Source organism: Monodon monoceros, unplaced genomic scaffold (assembly GCF_005190385.1).
Source record: "Monodon monoceros isolate NGI ecotype Baffin Bay Population unplaced genomic scaffold, NGI_Narwhal_1 Super_Scaffold_22, whole genome shotgun sequence".
NCBI classification, from domain to species: Eukaryota; Metazoa; Chordata; class Mammalia; order Artiodactyla; family Monodontidae; genus Monodon; species Monodon monoceros.
The window spans coordinates 64,118,805-64,141,941 of record NW_021703779.1 but is presented as its reverse complement, the minus strand read 5'-3'; the positions used below and the strand labels follow the sequence as shown (position 1 = coordinate 64,141,941).

The 23,137-nt window shown below is 44.4% G+C and overlaps 1 protein-coding gene across 1 annotated transcript; it reads right to left on the bottom strand.

Annotated features, from left to right (window-relative positions):
* Positions 1 to 13,502: 13,502 nt before the first annotated feature.
* Positions 13,503 to 21,592, bottom strand: FGF16 (fibroblast growth factor 16). The gene is made up of 3 exons (XM_029241076.1): positions 21,319 to 21,592; positions 15,212 to 15,315; positions 13,503 to 13,853 (listed from the first exon to the last, which is right to left on the bottom strand). Exons 1-3 carry the CDS (start codon positions 21,590 to 21,592, stop codon positions 13,608 to 13,610), a joined length of 624 nt encoding a protein of 207 aa, XP_029096909.1. The 3' UTR covers positions 13,503 to 13,607.
* Between the last annotated feature and the right edge of the window lie 1,545 nt (positions 21,593 to 23,137).

Below are 23,137 nucleotides of genomic sequence, written 5' to 3'. Positions count from 1 at the left end.
AAAAATTGCTTTCTACTCAAGGGCCCCCTTCATTTATTACCTGTTTAATCGACATCAGTGGGTGAGTGACCCCTGATAGAAGTTTCTCATTTCTGACTTAGGAGGGTGTATAGAAACCAGGGGCAGAAACATCCCACAGAAGCTATGCCTTTGTACCTGATGGTGGGAACTCATTCCCTGATTGCATGGCCTACATTAGCCAGATAACATAATTTCCTCTCTTCTGAGAGGAAATTGTTTGACCTTGTGTACTTAGAAGAAATTGGATCCCCCCTTAGGATCAGAATTATTTAGTCTTTTCCCTGGTTCCATCTGCCGGCTACTGAGTTTGATCATAAAGATGTTTAATGTTTGAATGGTATGCACTTGGAATCCTGAGGAAAGCATTGGGCCTATTGTTAATCCACAAAGCTCAGCCTGTTCCATGAAGTAGAATGGCCTAAGGAAAGGTAAAACTTTTGGTGGGAAAGTTCTTGAAATTTCTAATGTTCAAGAACATTTAGGAAAATCTTCATTCCTAGAATTGAAAGGACCTGTGCTAGTCCAGTGCTTCTGAAATTTTAATGTATGTGCAAATCACCCAGGGAGCTCATTAAACTTTAGATTCTGATACAGTAGGTCTGAGGTAGGGTCCAAGAATTTGCATTTCTAACAAGCTATCAGGTGATGTTGATTCTTCTGGTCCAGGGACCACACTTTGAGGAGCAAGAGGACAGCGGATCTAGGACAATCAGAGCTAGAGTATCTGCATTCTGCATAGGGGAACCAGAAGGTGGTCATTTCTAGAACCAGAGCCTCACAGAAGGTGTCTGAGCGCCCCTCTCCTTTCAAGCAGATGGAGGGCTTAGGTATCTCATATGCTGGGCCCCCAGAATCAGGGGCTGAGGCAGAGTACAGCGAGTCTGGCCTTCCCTGTGTGTGTGTGTAGGGGGTTAAGGAAAGTGAGGCAAGCACGTGTATTAGGGTAATTAACCCTAGCTGCCACAGAGACAAAGCTCAAAAGCTCAGCCAAAGTACTTGCCTGACCCCTTGCTGTATGCGGGCACACATACTGAAAGACAATTTGAAAACCATTATTGAATGAATAGAAAAATGTCCAGAGTGATATACACCAGAATGTTAAAGATGATAGGGAATTTTGTTTTCTTATTTTTTGCTAATCTTTATTTTCTGATTTTTCTGTAGCAAAAAAATACTTGTATAATTTTTCAAAAGCTACTTTTAAAAAAGGGCACATCTATCACTTTTACAATAAGGAAAAAGGTTTGCCAAAAGCAAAACAAACCCAATCATATCCTGCATGTGCCTTTTGCTTAAATAATAATAATAATCTAATACTTATCAAGTACTTACCATACTCTAGTTACTGTTCTAAGTGTTTTAGAAATATTATCTCATTTATTACTTGCAAGAATCCTGAGGTAGGTACCGTAATTTTTCCCATTTTTCCATTGAGAAAATTGAGGCACAAAGAGGTTAAGTGACTTTAATTAATTTTAAATAAAAATGGCAAAGCCAGAATTTGAACCCAGGCACTGATGGCTACAGAGCCTGTGCTCTTAAACATTACTTTATATGACCTCCATTAGAGTACATACATAGCATCTTTTTTAGACCTCGAAGTCTCTGCTACCCTAAAAATAAACACAAAGTGTTCTTTATTTACTTCTTCCTCAAGCCATGGCCCTATCTCCCTTCTTCTCTTTTCTGCTAAACCTCTTGAAAGCGTGGTCTGTACTTGCTGCCTACAGTTCCCCTCACCATTCTCTTCATTCCTCAGGTCCAGCAATATGCCTTCTACTCCTACTCCTCCACAGAAGATATCAATACTTTCTTGACAGGAACCCATGATATCCTAATCACCATAACCATATAACTTTTTCTCAAACAGAAAAGCCCACAACTCTATGGACTGGAGCCACAACAAAGTCATGATCTCTAAAGTCAGCTGTCTAGAAACCCTTCTAAGTGTCCCTAATCAGCTGCCTACTACCTTCCTCTCCATGCTCAGGAGATGGTGCCTCCCAGTTCACTTTGAATGACAAGAGCATCAAGTCAGAACTTCTCGACCACCTTTCCACCCAGTCTCCTTCAAAAACTTACCTTTCCTTTTCCCTTCTCTCGTGTTTCAGTGTCTCCCTTCTGTCAATAAATGAATTCTTCCACCTGTGCTATGGAGCCAAGTTCCTCCCTCTTCCTTAGAGATTTGGCTCCATCCATCATCCCCTCTTTCTCCTATACCTTCCTTCAACCTCCAGCTCCCCAACTCTGATCTCTTCCTGATGCGATAACTGCAGTAGCCTCTTGGTTGGTCTCCCCACCCATACAATCCATCTTCCACACTGCAGTCAGAATGATCTTATTAAAACACAAATCTGACCATGTTACATTTCCTTAGGTTGCTTCCCACCATATAGCTCATATAGTACATTCGCCACTAAACTCCTAAAAGTGATCAAAACTGCTAGAGGGCTCGGCCTCATTAGCCTAGGAGTTCTGCCCTTCCCATCCAGATTTGCCTTGAGGAGCAGTGTGGGTGCGGGGTCGGGAGTGTGGGGCGGGGGTGGGGGTGGGGACTCGTGATTGTTTTCTCTGTCAGTTAGCCTCAGGGTTTTGAGTCATTACTGTGCAGTCAATCACCGTATTACACTATTACACTGTAAGCCCCCACCCCGTCAAGTCAAGTCAAGTCAAAGAAAATTTGTTAGCACCTACTCAGTACCCTGCACTGTGTTGGATATGATAAAAAGTTATAGAGAACTTGCTGGTCTGGATCCCGGCATTAAGAAGCCTATGTATGTGTGTGTTTATGTCCCGTTTATGAAGTATCTTTGTGCCAGGCACTATCCTAGGTTATTTACACCCATAATGTCATTTAGTCCTGTATTATTGCCATCTTTTTATAGATGAGGAAACTGAGCCTTGCCAAAGGTCACAGAAGAAGAACGTGGAACACACGGGTTTCAAATCCAAGTCTGCCACCTGCAAAGCCCCTTCTTTTTCTTTTATGGCACTTCTTGCAACCTGCTTGGAAAGATAGAGCTGATGATCTTGATATGAAGACAGCACACTGGAGCAGTATACGATCAGGTGGTAATGTGTGGTATAGGTAAAAACAAAATGATGTGATACAAAGAGTCTAGGATTGATGTTCAGTAAACTATGGAGCCAGTTTTGATTCTGTCACTAATTAGGTATGTGCCCTTAAATATATTACCCTCTTTGGGTGTCAGTCTCCCCATTTGAAGAAATGCAAATGGTTTTTAAACAAATAGAAAGATGCTTAATCTCAGTCGTAAAATGCAAATGAGCTAAAACAAATACAATTTTCATCTATGTTTCATTGGCAAAGATAAAACAATTGTTTATTTTGTTGACAAGATCATGGGGAAACAGGCACCCTCATAAATTATTGGTGGTCGTATAAATTGGTACAACCTCAGTGAAGGATAATTTGGCACTATCTACTGAAATTTAAAATGCTCATCACATTTGTCCCAGAACATTTCACTTTTAGAAATTTGTCTTACAGATATACTCACATATGTGCACAAAGATATATGTTTAAGTATATTCACTTGAATGTTGGTCATAGTGACAGAAGACTAGAAACAACCTAAATGCCCATTGATGGGGGACTGATTAAATACTGTAATGGCCTCAAGGCACTATAGATAATTATACATGCCCACTGTAGAAAAGTTAGAAAAATATAGAAGATAAAGATCATAAAAACCTACTGCTCAGAGACAAGCGCTCAACATTTTGTCTCCTTTACCTCTATTATTTTTTCTATTCATATTATGTATGTATGGTATATTTACATAATTGAGATCATAGTGTAATACAATTCCATATTCTGCTTTTCCCTTTAAATTATCCTGAGAGAATATCTCTATGTCATTAAAATATTTATCATGGACTGCAGAATGATTGATCACAATAATGTACTGTAATTTATAGCTATTCTTCTATTGTTGGAAAGTTAGTTTTCTTTTTCTTTTATAAATAATGTTGCAAAGAACATCGATTGCATTTTAGAAGAATTACTGGGTCAAAAAACATGAAAAATGTAAAGTTCTGGATTTATATTATCAAGTTGCATCATCAGTATTTTCTCAACAGCAGAGTATATGATTGAAACTAGTTCTCTGCACCCTTGCTGGTTTTAAGTATTATTATATTTTAAAAAACTTTCTTAATTTCATAAGAAAAATATATTTCATTGTTTTGCATTTCATTAATTACTTGTGAGGTTGAAGTATGTTGCTTATGATTTTTACAAGTTGTATATCTTCTTTTGTGAATTGTCTATATATTTTCTTTACCCATATTCTATTGGAAGCTTAGTGTTTTTGTTATATATTTGTATGGGTCCTATAGTCAGTATGTTAATGATAATAACTTTTTAAAATTTTGTGGCAAATGTTTCCCCAGTTTTTTTAAGCTTTTAATTTTATTAATTTTTTTTATATTTAGCAGTTTACAAACTTCTTGATTTTTTTCCTTAATGATTCCATCCTTTACTTGTATGTTTAGGAAGTTCTTTAAGAACTAGAGAAATTTGGACATATTGAAAGGGAAAGGCTATGTGGAGGAGTTGGAATCAAGCATGCAGAGGAAGGACATAACTTTCAGAGATGGAGGAACACTATCTGAAAGAGGAAGAAAGGAAAAATGAGTCTAAAGCCTGCTTGAAAAAGATTAAAGGAGACCTAAATAAATGGAAAGACGTCCCATGGTCAGGGACTGGAAGATTTAATATTATTAAGATGGCAATACCCCCCAAATTGATCTACAGATTCATCACAATCTCTATCAAAATCCCAGATGGTTTCTTTGTAAAAAATTTACAAGCTGATCCTAAAATTCATATGGAATTGCAAGGGGCCCAGAATAGCCAAAACAGTCTTGAAAAAGAAGAACAAAGTGGAGGACTCCTACATCATGATTTCAAAATTTACAAAAAATCTACAGTAATTTTGATTGTGTGGTACTAGCATAAGGATAGACACATACATAGATGGATAGAATTGAGAATGGAGAAGTAAACCCATACATCTATGGTCAATTGATTATCCACAAGAGTGCCAAGACTATCCAGTGGGGAAAGAATAGTCTTTTCAACATACGGTGCCATGACATTTAGTATACACATGCAAAAGAATGAAGTTGGGTCTCTACCTCATCCCATATACTGTGTCCAGAATATATAAAGAAATCATTTTTTTCTTTTTAAGTCTTTTATTTGTTTCTATTTCATCTTATACTCTTCTTTAAAATTTATTTTACAAACCCTTGTGTTGAGGGCTGACTTTCAATAGATTGCGGCAAGGGAGCTGCTCTGCTACATACGAAACCCTGACCCAGAAGCAGGTTGTCTACGAATGGTTTAGCACCAGGTTCCCCATGTATAAAGAAATTTTATAATTCAATAATAAAAAGACATAAAACTCTATTAAAGATGGACAGATAATCTGAATAGACATTTCTCCAAGAAAAATATACGAATGGCCAATAAGCACATGAAAAGATGCTCAACAGGAAAATGCAAATCAAAACGACAGTGGGATGCCATTTCACATCCACTAGGATTGCTACAATAAAAAAAGATGGAAAATAACAAGTGATAGTGAAGATATGAAGAAATTGGGACCCTCTTACATTGTTGGTGGGAATGGAAAATGGCACAGCCTCTTTGAAAAAGTGTTTGGCAGTTTCTCAAATGGTTGACCATAGAGGTACCATATAACTCAGCAATGCTATTCCTAGCAATTCTATTCCTATAAAAAGAAATGCAGTATTAACACATGCTGCAATATGGATGAACCTTCAAAACATTATGTTACATGAAAGAAGCCAGTCACAAAACACCACATATTCTATGATTCCATTTATATGAAATGTTCAAAATAGGAAAATCCATAGAGACAAAGTAGATTAGGGGGTCACCAGAGGCTGGGAGGAGGAAGTAATGAGGTTTCAGAGTTTTTGTTTGGGGTGATGAAAAATTTTGGAAATAGAAAGTGATGATGGTTACATAACACTGTGAATGTAATTAATGGCCCTGAATTGTACACTTGAAAATGGTTAAAATGGCAAATTTTGTTATGTATATTTTACCACCATAAAAAATTCAAAAAACTGTTTTCTTTAAAAGAAAAAGGCCAGGACTTTCCTGGTGGTCCAGTGGTTAAGAATCCACCTTCCAATGCAGGGGACGTGGGTTCAATCCCTGGTCAGGGAACTAAGATTCCACATGCGTGGACAACTAAGCCCGCATGCCACAACTACTGAGCTCACGCACCTCAACGAGAGAGCCTGCATGCCGCAAACTACAGAGCCCACGTGCTCTGGAGCCCTGCGCCACAACTAGAGAGAGAAAACCCGCACGCCACAAGTAGAGAGAAGCCCGTGTGCCACAGCAAAATATCCTGTGAGCCGCAACTAAGGCCCAATGCAGCCAAAAATATTAAGAAAATTAAAAAAAAGAAAATATACAAATGGCCAATAAAAGAAAGAAAGAAAGAAAGAAAGAAAGAGGCCAAACTAAACAATATCAAAAAATGAATGCTAGGAAGCCACTACTAGATGGCTTAGGTCTTAGTAAAACATGAGGGAGGTTTCATCTACAGAGAGAGACCGGAGAATGCCTGATCTGGAACAGTCTGGAGCTGAGAGCTAGAGACGAATGGAGATTTGTAATATCTCACATGAAAAATGCAGTGTTTGCCACCTATTTTCTTGATAAGAATTCCTTGGGGACTTAAATATACAGATCAGTGATTCTCAAAGGTAGTCTAAGGATTCTTGGGGGTCCATGAGGTCCTTTCTTTCCTAATTACAGATCTAGGAGAGGCCAGATTTTCTCCCTATATTTCAGCCAAAAGAACATATAGCAACAAATTGAATGCAGAAGCAGATATAAGAATTCAGCTGTCTGCTATTAAGGCAGACATCAAAGAGGTTTGGAAAAATGTAAAATAATACCACTCATTAAATTTTTGAGAATAGAGTTACTTTTTTCATTAAAATGTAATTTATGTTAATGTTAACGGGTTTGTTATTTTAAATGAATTATTAGATAATTAAAATTGCTGAATTTTAATTTCTAATATGTTAAATACCAATAGCTATAATCCAAATAAATAAAAGCTCTTTGAGGTCCTACATAGTTTTTAAGTTTGTAAGGCCTCCTCAGATCAAAATTTTGAGAAACATTGATATAGATAACCAAGCCTTTCAGCTGGAAATTCTGATTTAGGAAGTCCCAACAGAGCCCAGAGTCTATTTTTAGACAATTTTACCAGATGCTTAGAAGAAAAGTTTGGTTAACACTAAGCCAATATAAAGCTGTTTAGATGTTAGGGATTTTTATGATAGGCTACGGTGAATGCCAGACAGACTCAAAACTAAATGAATAAAAGGCCTGTTAAGTGGGAAAAGGCTGATCTGTTTGAGACTGATGTGACTGTATTTGTAGTGGAGTCATTTGATGACCCAATTTTCATAGCTTTACCTAGCAATGTTGGCAATCCAGGAGCAGAAGCAGAGAAAGTGGGCACTTTAAACTGAGTTGGATGGAGCTTTGGGTGTGGGCTCTCCAAGTTATTCTGTCCTGTATATATACATGACATTCAGATTGTACATTGAGGAGGCTGTGCCCTGGGTTTATATTGGAGGAGAATTGTGGGATCTATTGGGTGTGGGTATAATAGCTTAAGGGGCAAGCATGGAGAAACCTATAGGATATAGTGTTAGGTGAGGTTAGGATGGTGTGATGGGTTTTGGAAACTTGGAACATTTACAACTGGTGGGACACAGGGAAATTGGAAACAGACAGGGCAAGCATGCATCTGCCACCACGAGTTTACTAGGAGTCTAGTGTGTGGCATGTTAAAGAGGACTGGGATGGGGCTCAGAGTGCATGACTATAAGGAAGAGAAATGAAGAAGGAGGGTTCTGGATATGTGGGACCCGGGTGAGGCTGTCTATTCATGGTGGGGTCATGGGAGCCTGCAGAAGGGAGTCTCCTGTGACCATAGGATGCACTGCTAAAATATAACTAAAATAGAAGTTGGATGAGGGCTGACAGATTCTGTTGGTTTGCTTCATTAGGTACATTAGACAGTGGAGTTTCCAAGTGGGTACTCTCATTATGTGTTCTTAGTAAGAGGTTGGCATGTGTATGGCATGGCTGTCTCATGTACCACCTTACCTTCTGGTACCTGTCCTTTGTAAAACCCCAGCAAAATCGTACATATGGAGAGGGGGTGGAGTGATGCATATGTTCTTTCTGAGATATGTCTTCAAATTAATACTGCTACTAATAAATAATGAACTAAATGTAATAGCGACAGCAAACATTTATTGAGCGCTTACTATGCACCAGGAACTGTGCTAAGCACTTTACACTTTCAATACATTATCTTATTTAGTCTTCATAGCAATTGCCCTTGAGGTAGGTTCTGTATTTATTTTCACCTTACAGGTGAAGACCCTGTGGCTTACTACAATTGAGCCATATCACATTCTCATAGTTTTTTGATCATGCCTAACTCCTTCCTGCCTCTGGGCTTTTACATATTCCTGTTCTCTATCCCTGGAAAGCTATTCCTACCCTCCTAGTCACCCTTCAGGTCTCACCGTAAGAATCACTTTTTCAGGAAGCCTTCCCCTAATCCCCTTAAAAGGTTATGCCTGCCTTGCTATATACTCTCATAGCACCTTGCACTCTTTCTTTATGGCACATGTTACAATTTGTAGGTTTACTTGTTTATGTCTGTCTTCCTGACTAGACCATATCAGGAGGAGAGGAACTACACCTGTCCTATTTACTGTTATGTCTCTAAAGATGAAAAAATGCTCAACAAATACTCGTTGAATCAATGAATTAATTAATGAATTTGTTCAGGGTCAAAGAGGAAGTAAAGGAATCTGGATATAAAACAAGGTTGGTCTGACTTCAGGACCTGAAGAACATGTTATCTGCATGTCTTGTGCTACATTGCAACGATAAGGAACAGAGCTGAGCCCATACTTCGTCTGGGAATTGGAAAGAGATTTAGAGGAGCAACAGCCTGTGCTGGGTTGCAAGAGTTGGGTATCTCCGCAGTTGACACCAGAGCCCTGGCGTAGAGGCCTATTAGAAAGGTCTTCCATTTTCTCTTTTGAGAACAGAGGGAGCTCTAGGAATGACAAACTAAATTATGTTCTGTTCCTCCTGCTGAGCAAGGAAGTTAGTTAGATGACTGACCGTGAAGGTGTCTTTCCAAAAGAAAGTGTCCTTCCTCACTGATGGCTTTCTCCCTAACATCCCACATTCCTCCTCAGCAGCTCCCTGTTCATGAAGTGCTGGGAAAAGGCAATGCAGCTCCAACTACTCCAGAGAGAAGGAAAGCAGCAGTCCCCGAAAGTCAGCTGAGGAGTCAGGGAGAGGAAGGCTAAACCCGTGCTTTAGGCAACTTGGACAAAGCCTGTGTGACTTGTGGCCCCACTAGAGCCCTAAGCCTGATGGATTTCTGACTATGTAGCCAGGGATTCAGTGGCTGAGCACCACAGTGATTTGAAGGTAAGATAAACTTGGGTTCTTTTATTATCTTAAGCCTTTGATTAAAGTCCTCTGGGGAGGGAGTCTGCTCTGATGGTTCTGATAAGCTCCTTGTGTCTGGGCCTGGTGGGTTCAGTCTCTGATTGTTTTTTCAGCATGAACAACATTTGGCTGTGGCAGTAGGGGTGAAAAGAGGGCTGGAAGGCAGGGGAAGGAGAGTCTTGTTGCCATCAGAACTGCTGTCAGGGTTGGCCCTGGGTTGAGCTTTGTGCAGAACTACTGAGCAGTGAAGCCAGCCCAGCTCTTCCCTCCCCTCACTCCTACCTCACTGTTGCCAAACTTACAGCTATCTCTTAGGTGATAGGAGTCAGAGATTTCACACATAAAATCTATGTCTTTGAGAAAAACAAAACTAAACTAAAACTCTGTCAAGGTTTCACACAGGATCGCAGTGGCCACCAGTTCTTATGCCAAATGTTTTGAGGCTGTGGAAACTCCTAGGGTAGTGGTTCCTAACATGCTGGGGGATCCTCTGAGAACCAATGGAAGATCAAATGTACACACACATAAAAATTTGCATACTGTTTTGGGAGTTCAGGTCCAAAGGGCCTTCCATGGACCATTAAGGACCTTGTGAACCCCAAGTTTGGAAACTCTGGTGTACAGTGTTTTTCTTGGCCTGGAATAGCAGTTGTGTAGCACTCCTAGGTCTTATATCCTCTTTCTCCTAGGACACGATAGGTGCCCAGGAGAAATCTGGGGGTCCCGTGGAGTATGTAATTAGTAAATAATGCCACCACATTCGGTCACTTTTATTTAGCATTCACCCTGTTCCATCCAAATGATGCAATATCCTTCTCAAGACTTTGTCTAGCCTCTGCTTAAACACTTCCAGTGACAGGGAACTGAGTATCTTTCTTAAGATACAGCCTAGTTTGTCATTGTGCATATTTAAGTGTACTGGGAACTTAATAGTTCAGATGATGCTTGTATGTAATGCATTTGCTTTCTCTAGCCCGGCATTTGCATCATATACATATTTGCTAAAGGTGTCTATGTCTTTGTCCATTCATTCATTTACTCATTCTTTCTTTCAACCAACCATTCATTTATTCAGCAACCATTTCCTAAGTGTTTGTTTTGTTCCAGGAACGCCCTAAACACTGGGAGGGGATGAAAAGATGACTAGTAAACAGTCTCTGTGCATGTTTTCATTCAAAACCAGAGGTCCAGAGCTTACTACTCTACAATTCCCTCTAGGTTGGCACAAAATCCATTACTTTAGCACTTTGGGGATACAGTGTCAATCAGCTGCTGATTGCTCTAGTGGTACTAGGTCATCCATCTTACATTTTAATTTCCAGAATTTATCTTTTCCCTCTTCTTGACTGTGACAACAGATGCCCACTGACATTTGCTGGCAATGTGCCCCATTCATTGTTATTCCTAAAGCTCAGTACAAGAGTGCCTCCCCTATGAACCCCTTCTGCATCTTGGGACCCTTCTTCTCTTCTTTTCCCCTCTACTTCTACCCAGAGGAAAAAGGTGAGGCCTGACCCTAGGATTTGGAATCTTTGCCTTTTCATTACATTGGCATTTTCATTGTAAATCCCACCCTGTGTAGTATGGTGCTTGTGGCATTGCCAGGCCCATGTCAACTGCCTCAGTAGAGTAACACTGGTCCTACTCACAGGGAAGTGCCAGCTTCCTATTGGTTAAAACAGATCTCACTTATCTCACAAGCCCTCAGAAGTTGGGGCTGTGTATCAGAAGTTCTAGGTAGCTGACCATAGAGAATATAGGTAAAATTTTGGTTTTAAAATAAAGGTGTGATGCACATTCAAAATGTGATAAAAAATGTCACACGGTTGATTTTTACCCTCCTCCCAGAGACCTCTAGAGGTGGTGTTTCTTCCCTGTAGCCCAACACAGACATTGCCATCAGCCTCTTGGCTCTCTAAATCCTCCTGTTGGTTCTCCGCAGCAGGCATTATCCCTTTCAGGAAACTTTCCCTGCTCACCCCAGCCCTGTGTGATCTCTGCCTTGGTGGTTCCGTGGGCAAGCATTCTAGTCTGTGATCACATACACTGTGCAACTTAGCACTTTCTATCAATCATACAGTCGTATTTGCTCTTTGATGTGTGTATGCTCATACGTGTGGTTTCTCTGTTGGGTACTTAGATTTGGATGAACTTTTATAGAGTTTTTGGTTTTGATTTTTAAGTGAGCCACTACCTAAGCTATTTGTTTTACCAATCAGTTGGGGAAATAGTGGACGTGACTGAGGAGCACCAGGAGGAACGATCCTAAACCCAAAAACTTCTCCCACCAGTACTTCATGGTGCCTGAGTACTCAATGAGACTTTTATTCCTTTGGTTCTTGTTTCCAGACAGCATTTGCTTTGAAAATGTAAATAACCCTATACTCCCACCTCAGTAAATATCAGTCAAGAGGCCAGGGATTTCAAAGCAAGATATCTCAGAGGCTGCTCTGGAGAAGACGGAGCTCCAAGAATGCCTTCCCCACTTCAACTACAGCCACTCTTATTTTATGGACTGAATTTATCCTAAAACTTTCTTTATAGACAATTCAGATGCAAAAAGAATTCTTCTTGAAAACCATTCTTTTAGGGCACTAGATTTCAAACTTTATTGTGTATAGGAATCCTCTGGAAGGCTTGTTAACATGCAGATTGTTGGGCCCCACACCCAGTTATTCTGATTTGGCAGGTCTGGGATACGACCTGATCTCTTACATTTCTAACAAGTGCTCAGATGATGCTGCTGGTGAAGAGACCATATACTCTAAGAACTGTTGCTCTCTAGGAGAAACACTGGCAGAGGAGGGGGCTGGGGGTTTGGAGAGGGAGTGGGAGAACACCTCCAAAAGGGAAGCTGACTGGTTCAAAACAAATCATTCTCCCTATTGATTGTTGTTTTTTTTGAATCCCGTCATCTTCATATGTTAAGTAAGAAGCCACCAATTAGGGTTTCTGACCTTCAGGCTTTGGGCCCTAACCAAATCCCAAAGGAGGGTTTCTCTATGCTTAGTCCTAAGCACAAATGGGTGCTTCCATAAGGGCTGTTGGTCCGGGCCTTCCTGAAGCTTTGATTCACCACTAAGGTTAAAGTCATAGAACCAGAAGGAACTTCAGATAGGGCCCCTAGATAATGCTAATATTGTAGATAGTGGGTCACCTAGCCTAGGCAGTGTGTTGCCAACATCAAGAGATTCTGATTAGTGAAAGAAGCTAACCAACCTTCTAATTCTAAGTGTACAAATGAATAGAATTAGACAGTGGTTACAATATAAAGACAATTTTATTGCCAATAAAAGCCTTTACTAACTCATTTATCCTGTTTCAGTAGGACCTTATTCTTTCTGATGAAAATCCAGTCATAGCATCTCTCATTAAAAATAAAATTATTTTGAAATAAATAAATATATAAAATAAATAGCATATACATTTCATAAATAGTTTGTCCTTATGCACAGTATCCATGCTTACATTTTAATATCATTTTCTTACAGCCTACCCCATCTCCCACTTCCAATGGCAGGGAAACTGCATGTCAGGACAGATGAGAAATCTGCAGAGCCAGTGCAGGGATGGCTTGCAGCAGGGCTGTAGCCCCAAGGATTTTCTTAATGAGACTTCTCCAAAGCTCTGTAGGTAGCATCTATGGCAGATTCCTTGGTCTTTCATTTACCCACTGTCAAGGTATTTGGGTAGATTGTGGGGCAAGACACCTCTGGCCCTTGGCGGGGACCCCATTCTTTCTTGTGCCACCTCAGGGGAAAGAACATGAGTAAAGAAAAAAGTATATACAAGATTCCCTCTAGACCTCCCCCTCCCCCCACATCCCTCCCCAAAATAACCCAACCTTGATATACACTTTGAACAACAAGGGAACAGCTGGGTCGAGTTGAACAGTAAGTGCTTCTCTGTTATCTAAATTGATAGGAAAGAAGATTGAAAAGCTATGAATATAGTGCTTCCAGAGACAACTGTGGCCCCAGAGTATACAGGTCACAGAGGTCACACTAGGGGTCCGTTACCTATAGCGGAAAAGGTCTCTGGACATGGAGGGCAACTTAGAAGGATCTACTGGCCTGGGTAAAAAGTGAGTGAATTTCTGGTGTCGTTTAGTCCTGTATCCCTCCCGGGGTGAGCCGTCTTTATTCAGGGCCACATAATACTGTCTCTCCGAGTCCGAGTGTTTGTACAAGGTGGAGGCATAGGTGTTGTACCAGTTTTCTTCAAACTGTTCCCGGAAAACACATTCACGTGTGAGTTTCTTCTGTGAGGGTAAGAAAATAAAGCAGAGCCCATTATATGACTATTTCTCCCATCCCAGCTTGCTGGTGGGGAAACTAAAATAGTAATAGCACATTGATATTAGAATATTTCAGTCCTATCTCCCGGTATTCCTGAGGCATCTTCTTTCCAAACAGCACAAAACAGCCCTGTCGGTATCACTTTCACCCTCTTTTGTGAGCCACGCAAAAATGTTTCCAGTGATATTTTTTTCTGAAGGCAGGAGACTGAAAGAGATGGGCTCACCTGGCACTTTGAGCCTGAGAATTTCTGCTATGGCCTCCCAATGCCCCGCTGGCACCCCGGAGTTTTCTCCCTATTTAGGGCTAATGATGTTCAAATCCACTGAGATTGCAGTCAACTATGTCAACTGACAGGCAAAGGCCTCAGATCTATATAAAGCTCCATGGGAGGTGAGCTGTGATCTCTCCTAATGAAGGGTCTCAGGCCTGTCAGTTGGAAAGCTCAGAAAAGATCTCCTTGAAAAGTTCCTCCAAATCTGGCTACTTCAAGCTGGCAGCTCCTGGGTCTCTTGCCTCTGTCCCTTCTCACACTTGATCCAACCACCATACTACTTGCTGGGGTTTTGCCGATACTGAGTGCTGGGGACAGGCCTATCTCTTAGGTGTCAGGGAAGAATGTGCTCTGATTTCATGGGGTGCAGGCAGCCAGAAAGTATGCTCTGTGACTCAAAAGCCAAAGCCAGGAGTTGGGATCCTCTGAAGGGGTTAAGATCAGCAAAGTCACCATTCCCCAGCTCTGGGCTGGCTTCCAAAATAGTGAACATGCACTGCAGCCAACCCAGTTCCAGCTGGGGACTTTAGGGCTGTCACCAGACCCTGGAACCCTCACTCTTCATTTGTTTGTTTATTTTGTTTGGCCTTTGGGATTCAGCTGAAGCAATCTGGACATCAAGGACTGTGTCGTTAATCTCAGAATCCTCAATCTGAAGGCCAGCTTTACCATTGCCTATTTTTGTGCCAGCCAGTTGGCTACTCCTCTGGGTACCCATCACAAATAAGATGTGCTCCTTGGGAGAGTTAATGCCCCAAACCCTTACCATCTACTGACAAACCAGTACAGCTTCCTATTATTATCAGATGAGCTGGCCCTCTAATGGAGAAGTGAAAGCAAATGTACTACAGAAAAGCTTCTGTTTTGATGGAGGCTGAATGAGTGAAAGTGTTATGTAGCAAGTTCCTGGGCAGTCAAGAACTGACTAGAAGACACTAATCCTTTAAAGCTGACAAAAGTGCTTTCAAGTGCTAGATGAATGTTTTGCCTTACATTGTCCAAACACTTGTGGTAACAGATTCCGAGGACAAAAAACCTTAAACTTACCGACCCATAGAGTTCTCCTCGCTCGTTCATTCCTAAATACAGGCCAGAGTCCACTCCCCGGATGCTGATCAGCCCCACAGCCAGGCTGATAAACTCCAGAATTCCTAGAGCAAAAAAGTGAATGCCATTTCCATCACTGATATCAAGCTAAGAGGAAACTGTTCAGGTGACATGAGCTACTAGTCCTTTATGCCCAACTGGAGGCCAGCTCTGTGTGCCTTTGGTGAGTTACCTGATGAAACCATCTTTTGCAGCAAGAATGGAACCTCAGAGAAGACACTGAGTCTCTCTGGGCCTCGGCTTGTCCATATGTAAAATGGGGGACATAATCTCTGCCTCTATTCAACACTCTTAGGCATATTATAAGGAAAAGACCATGAGAAGGGTTTGGCTACAGAAGCTCCATAATTACAAGGTACTATTGCTGTTAAATACCACCATTTCAAGAACTGGGAGGGCAGCTTTCAAAATGAAAGAATGTGGCCAGGTTTCTGTATCTTCCCAAAGTCACTTCCCTCCTCCCCAGAGCACACAGCATTACCTTGCTGTCCTCTAGGCTGAACTTGTTTTGCAGCCTCTTAGCTCCCATGTCCTTAAAGCCACATGAGGCTGTCAACTGCCTGTAACTGACTCTAACAAAGGCCACACAGGCCACTCACAAAGTTTGTTCCTCCAGCCTATGGCAGGAAGCAAAACTTGGCCTGGTGAGAGCTTTCTCCTCAAAAGTACTCTTGGCCAGTGCAGCCTCAGGCTGACAAGGCTGTCATTCTCCCCTTACCTCTTGAGGATTTTAAATTTATCTATGGCAAAGAGTTGGCAGGTAGTATTAGACTTGATACTGATGTGAGATGTTGCAGCTTTAAGGGAAAAGGGAAGATACTCAGAAATGTCCCTCTAGCTGACAAAGTTAGAGGTGAGGATTTGAAAAAGTTTTCATTTACTCAGGAGCAGTACGGGGGAAAAAAGAAATTGACTACTAAGAGGGAAAAAAGAAACAGAACTGAAATCCTAGTGATACTGAAGACTTCACAGTTTTGTTCTAAGATAGCACATCTATTATTTGGATACAGATGTAATGGTCAACTAGATTTCTCTTTGATTTTCTCTAACCATGTTTTTCAACATACAGACCAAAACGTGATACTATTGACTCACACAGGCATCCAAAGGTATGAAATGAGCTCATATCTGGCTGTCTTTCTCATCCAAAAATGTAATTCTTAAGGGTAATAATATTCTATGTAATCTACACAGGGAGTGGGACTGATTCCTTAAAGATCACTTTAAAAAATTAAGTGGGCAATTGTGAAATCAGGTTCAGAACTCCAGTGGGAAGTCTCCTGAAGAGCCCCAGTGACTTGGGCTGGTGGGTGGGCATTCAGGTATGGAAGCTTTTAGGGCACACTCGGACCTATTTGGAGAATGTAACGCTCTTCTGCTGCCATTGTATAGAACACTCAGAACGTGGCCTTTGTCCTCTAGCATTGACATCCTCCAAGCTTTAGTCTCAGTCTGGTTGTTACTAACTCTTGTAGTACAAAAAAAGAGTTTTGGGAAAGGATATTGACACAAGATGGTAAGAGGGGAAGGGAAAATACCTGGTGCCAAGTAGGGCTTAAGCAGATACTGATTTAGTGGACCAAAACCTTTAGTTACACTGCACAGGGTTCTGATTTTGGTTCTGCCCTATTTAACATTTTAATAAATGACTTATAAAAGGACATAGGGGGACCGTTTACCCTAGTTCCAGAAGACATACAGCTGAGAGGGCGACAATAAAAATCCAAAGAGATTTCAAGAGAATGGAAAAATGGGCTGACTCCAACAAAATAAGCTTTAATTAGAATAAAAGTAAAGTCCTGCATTTTGGTCCCCAAACCAGTTACCCAAGATGTTTTGTGTTTGGGGTTTTGTTGGGGGAGGGCAAGCCTCAAGTACAGTATGAGTCAATCATACTCCTTATTTCATGGCCTATTATCATAATTGGTCTGCGTAAAGGCTTTTTTATTTATCTATCTCTTTCTTTTTATTTCCATAAGCTTCTCCCCCTCTCCTCCCCCCTTCAGGCAACCACGTATATTTTCTTGAAAACATGGACTGTTCTTTTGTGTTTTCATGCATTTTTACTAAATGCAAGTCTGCTCAGCTTTGGAATGGGGAGACGTGGCTTAGCAAAACATGCACAACAATGGAGTACAGAATTTGATTGAACAAGGTAACCTCAGTATGGCTGATTCATGAGATTATTAAAAAGCTAATGTGAAGCTAGTCATGTAAAAATTAAAAATTGCTAAAAGCTAATGTAAAAAAATAGAAAAAAAATTAATGTGATCTAAGGCTGTATTGATCAAGATCTAGTAACTGGCATAAAGGAGGGGATTGCCCCATTCTGCTCTGCCTCAGATCACGAGAGTGCCGTTTTTAGTTCTACTGTGTTTAAAGAGGGCTATGGAAACACAGGAGGGTGTTCAAAGGAGAGTGGCCAGTATGGCCAGGAAACGAGAAGCCAGGTCATGATTCAGTTCTGGGTGCTAAACTTTGAGGGATACCAACCCGCTGAAGCCTTCGGTTCTTTGCTTAGGCAGCTTACTTCTGAGCTTCTGAGTCTTAGTTCCCTCATTCTCTATCTCATGTCTCTGACCACCCTGAGCTCATTAAGTAGCAGAGGGCAGCTTGTGATCTCACCATCCAAAACCTGGTATGAGAACAAATCATGAAACCCAAGAGGTGTGGCCATTTGAGTCACCACCGTTTTTCTCCAGCTCTCTGTTAACCCTGATGCCAAAGGACAGCTCATAGAGGAAGTCACTTGGGTTGTGTCCAGTAACAGGGGTCTCCAACAGCTGGAATCATCCCTGCCCAGCTGTCTTTGGGCATCATTTCCCTTTGCCAACTTTCCTATTAGCTGGATTCAAACTGTGGGAACCCAGTGGCACATGATGATGGAACAGATATTCCTAAACCTTCTCCTGAATTCCAGCCAGCCTGAAGGGAGAGAGAAAACAAGCCATTTTCACATTTTCCCAACTACAGCTGGAGAGGGGTGTTAACAGCAAAACGTTGAAGTAAAGTATTAAGTAGACAAAGTTTGTCCTCAGTACTTTCACCCCCTTCAAAGCCCAGGACCTCCCTCTCCCCTGCCTCATTTGACCTGTTCACCTCAGGTTCTGGCCTGTGTTCGACAGTTTCCAGACTCTTCTCTTCTTACACCTTTTGCCCTATGGCTTCAGTGAAAACAGATCTGTTCTGGGTCCCACTGCTTCAGAACCTAGCTAGATGACTGGCCTAGTATGTCATTTAATCTGGCTCCATAACTCACCCGAATGCCCTCAGCCATCCTTTCAGCCTTTCAGGGCCAAGACAGTGCTGTTTTGGCACCTTGCCAAATAAGAACCATATCGCTCACAAACCAAAGCAGCTGCAGGAGCCTGTTCCATCCCACCTGGCGGGAGGCCTCTCCTGCAGTCTGGCTCCCAAGCTCCGCTCTGCCAGCCCACAGGTGCCCCTCAGGAATGTCAGGATCCCTGTGAACCTTATGTAAATGCCACCAGCCAGCCAGGCAGAGATTGAAATACTCCTGGCTACTGATTGCAGAATGGGGGTGGGGTGGGGGGGGGGTGGGGGGGGGGGGAGGGGAGGGGAGCATAGGCTGTGCCAACAGGTTATTATTTGGAGTCGAGGCTGCTCTTGGGCTCAGCCTGACTCATTCCGAACACATGGATTCCAGGGTAATCCTTGGGGGCCCTGCTCTCCAATTACAACAAATAGCTATTTACTTTACATGGCCTTTGGAGACTACCTCCTCCCCCCAAGCAGAAATCTATAATATTTTATATCTTAAGTCTGGCCTACTTTACCCTGCTGGAATGTTGACTGCTAAAGCACTTATGGAATGTTAAAGTTTCGATTTATTGAATACCCTGGCTGATTAACTCAAACGTGGAGGGAGGAGAGAGTTAGCAAACTCAAACGCCACCTCTTTCTCTGCCAAAAGCTAAACTGAGAAAGAGTAAATGTGTGCTTGCATGTTGGCAGGGGACGTTACAAAGACACAGCTTTGACCAGTTATCATTTCCTTTACAGGAAATACACGGAACTGCCAGGAAGCCAGGGAAGGAGGAAAGGGAAAAGGTGATGCAGAGGTGGTCTCAGTCAGTATGTGTGTGTGTGTGCGTATGCGCTTAAGGCAAAACCCAAAATGAAACAGTTAAGCAGCAGTGAAAACACCCCTTCCTCCTGCCAGTTTTATTTCCTTTGGTTTCTCCTTAAACTTAACACCCTTAGCAGACCTGGGAGATGAAAAGAAATCAAGATGTTCCTTAGGGAGGTAATTAAAGACCACTTATCCCAAGAGCCTATTACTGCTTTATGTTGACCTTGTAGGTTACTGGGAGACGAACACTTGTAGCTGCTGGGAGTCAAGCTCACGGTTTCTCCACCTCTGCTGCCCTCACCTCACATTTCTCCATCATTTCAGAATTTTTATTCTACATCTCAGGAATGAGCTACCCCAATATCTTTAGGCCATTTCTGGGAGTTTTGGGAGGCTCTGAGGCTAGGGTGGGAGTCCCATTCCTTCTGAAGAGGAACAAAAGGGGACTGCAAAGTCACTAGTGATGGAAGGGAAAGGAGCTAAGTTAACCCTCCCTCTCCCCTCACCCCACCCCACCTTGTCACCCTTTTGAGGACCTGCTGCAAGTTTATACAGACACCTGCACCCCTCCATTACCCCCATCCCACACACAACCTACTGTACTCCAGCTCTCCAAGTGCATTTTTCCAAGATGACATAGACCTCATTAGGGTTCCTGCTTGCTCCCAGCAAGGAAGACCAGCCCTGGCCCCAAGTTGTTTGCTAGACTTAGCCTTGCCCAGGAACAGGCCTCTGCCCCTCTCCCCATCCACCCCAGACTTTTTATGGTGCACTGGGGTGCAGCTCTAGCAAGGCACGGGGAATAGGAGGATAGGGAGGTTTGGGGGAAGTGAGGGAGGATGGGAAAAAGAAGGGAAGAGTATCACGCCTGATGGTAGGCAAAGCCTCTCACTGGCTTAGATGGTGTCTTTGGCCCATAGGGTCCTTGGGAAGAAGCAGAGGGCATTGGGAGATGCGGGGACCCAAAGAAGGGTAGCTGTCACAGCATCAAAATAACAGTTTAGTAGAGGATAGGAAATTGAAACTGAAAATGGCCAAATTATTGAGGAGTGAACACATTTGCTTAGAAACCCAATGATCTCTGTCCCAGGTCAAGGTTTATACTAATTGTGTTCTGTATGTGAGACAGGCAGCTGTGCCCTTTGAACAATCTGCAGAGTGGCAGGCAGAGAAAATCCTGGATGGAGGCTGGGTGTCTTCTGCCCTGGGCCCAGAATACACCTGTTTTGGGGGCTGGGAGTGGGCCCAGAACGGTTTCCTCACTGAGGCAAGCAGTCCAGAGGTAGCTCCGGCAAAAGCTGCACCAGGGCTTGTGCCCTTACACAGTAGCCACCGGGAGGCTTTCCTAGTTTCTCTAATACCCAGATCCCGCCGTGCTGTCTGGGTTGTACCTCAACGCGGGCAGAACAACACAGAGGTAGGCAGGCGCCACGGCTGCCGCGTCCCCGCGGGCCAAAATCGACTCGGGCGCGGACCGTCCACACGCCGTATCCACGGCCCACGAAGGCTCCAGCTTCAGGTAATCTGCCGCGACAACCCAGCTGCCCTGGAGGCTCAGCCTCACGCTGTAGCCACGGTCCCCGACCTCCTCAGCGGATGCTCCTACCCCTCTCCCAGCTCCACCTGCAGCGTCCAGGTCCCAGAACAATCCCCTAGCTCCCGGGGGAGGGAGGGTGGAGTGGGGAAAGGAGAAGCCGCACCTCAAGGCGCCCCCGCCTCCTCCCGAGAGTGTCTGAGGGTGTCAGGCGCCCCGACGCCGCTGCGCGGCTCAAGTCCGCACCGTCGCGTCCCGCCTGCCCCGCGTCCCCGTCGGCCTCCCGCCTCGAAGGGCTCAGACGGCGCCGAGCCGAGGGGCGGGGGGGGGCGGTCCGCGGGCCCCAAGCCGGAGCCTCGAGCCGTCGGCTCCCCAGTGCGCCGTCTGCTCGCCTCCCGTCCCTCCCGGCCGCGGCCTCACCGAAGCGGCTGTGGTCGTGGCGGGTGCCGTGCACCGTGCCGTTGGGGAAGATCTCCAGGTGGAAGCCGGTGCGGCAGTAGAGCTGGCGGCGTCGCAGGATCCCCTTCAAGTGGGCGAAGTCGGTGGGCGAGCCGCGCTGCAGCTTCCCTTCGATCTGGCCCAGGCGCTCGTTCAGGAAACCTGGGGAGTCAGCTAAAGGCACGTTCCCCAGAGACGAGGAGAAGCCGTGCAGATCCCAGTCCAAGGAAGAGAAGACCCCCCCCACCTCAGCCATGGCGGGGTGCGCGGGGCCGAGTCCGGGCCGTGGGGCGCGAACTGCCTCTCCCCGCCGCGGGCGCGGGCGACTCGGCGGCGCTCGCTTGCTAGCTCGCTCCGCGCTCTGCCGAGCTGCAGTCGACGTCTGTTCTTGTCCAAGGAACTTCTCAGCGGCGGGGAGCGTGGGGCAGCGCGCTCCTGACCTTGCGCTCAGTCAAAGTGCCGCTTCCCCTCCGCATCCATCTCCCCAGGCCTCTCATAGCTGGCTTCGTCGAGCTATCAGATGCAAACGGCACTTTATATACATACCCACTCCCCTTACATTGACATATTGGATATTTAAATACAAGCCACACCTCAATGGCATCCCCTCGGAGATTGGTGTGTGGGTTCTTTTTTTTTTTCCTCCTCGTATCCTTTTGGCTCTTTTTAGGAGAGGGGGGTGGAGTGGGAGAGAGCGAGCGAGCTTCACTCCCTCTTTTATTATGAAAAAATGGCAGGAAAAAGCTACACATTGCAGTGAGGCATAACTGCTTTTGGCAGGTTTTTCTGAAACTGCTGATGAAATAACGGAGCCCAGTGCGTGGAGGCTGTTGGCGTCCACTGCCACTCAGGCCTGTTGCGCTGGGGCAGCACCCACCTCCCACGCGGCCTGTGGCTGCTCGCCTTTGGAAAGTGGCGTGAGACCCGGGCTGGGGGGTTCACGCGTTCGTGAGCCTCTCTTGTTCCCCGGCCGGTCGGAGGCTGCAGAAGGGGCGCCTGGCCTGGGTCAGTGGCTCCCCGGTTTCTTTGTTGTGTTGCCCCCTAGTCCCACTCCCCACCTGTAGGTCGGCAGGGGGCTGAGGAAGTGAAGAATTCGGAAACGCATGCAGTTGCAAAGCGTGGGATTGGGGGTGTTGGTGGTTCCTGTAGGCACCCAGGCTGGGGGCCTCAAGGGGCCTTAAGGGGCCTGGGAGGAGCGGGAAGCCCCACGGAGGAAAGAAGGCATTTTTTTAAAAAGGGACGTTACAGCTTAGGAAAAGGAGGTGGGGAGTAAGAAATAGAAAGCGATCTTTTTGAAAAATGATCTCTGGCTTTCTGGGCGCGCTTTTACTAGGCTCTCGAGAGCAAGCTTGATGAGAGACCATTGGAAGTCTGGTGGGGGTTTTCCCCCACCTCTTTTCTTGTTGGAAACAGGTGTTTCCTCGCTCTGTCCCGTGCCCTCCTCGGAGATATTCTATCAGGAAGAGCGGCAGTTGGGGCGGGAACTGGAGGCAGCCAGGGCAACGGGCAGCGTTGAGAAGACCTGGGGAGCAGGTGCCCGGCCTGCCCCGCGCCCCGCGCCCCTACCCGGCACCAGAGCCCTGGGGCCCCTCTCGGGGCCTCGCGCTCAGCGTCCTGCTCGCCTGCCTATTAAACTACGTTGTCTGCAGTTTGCACCCGCATGGGGGCTCTGGCTACCTTCCCTGGCTCCGGCTCCATCAGGAGAAACTGCAAGAGCGAGCACCCCATCCCCGCCACTCCTTTGCAGCGCCTCCTGCTGGAGAACCCGTGTCTCGCGGCGAGTTGGAATTCAGTCTCCAGG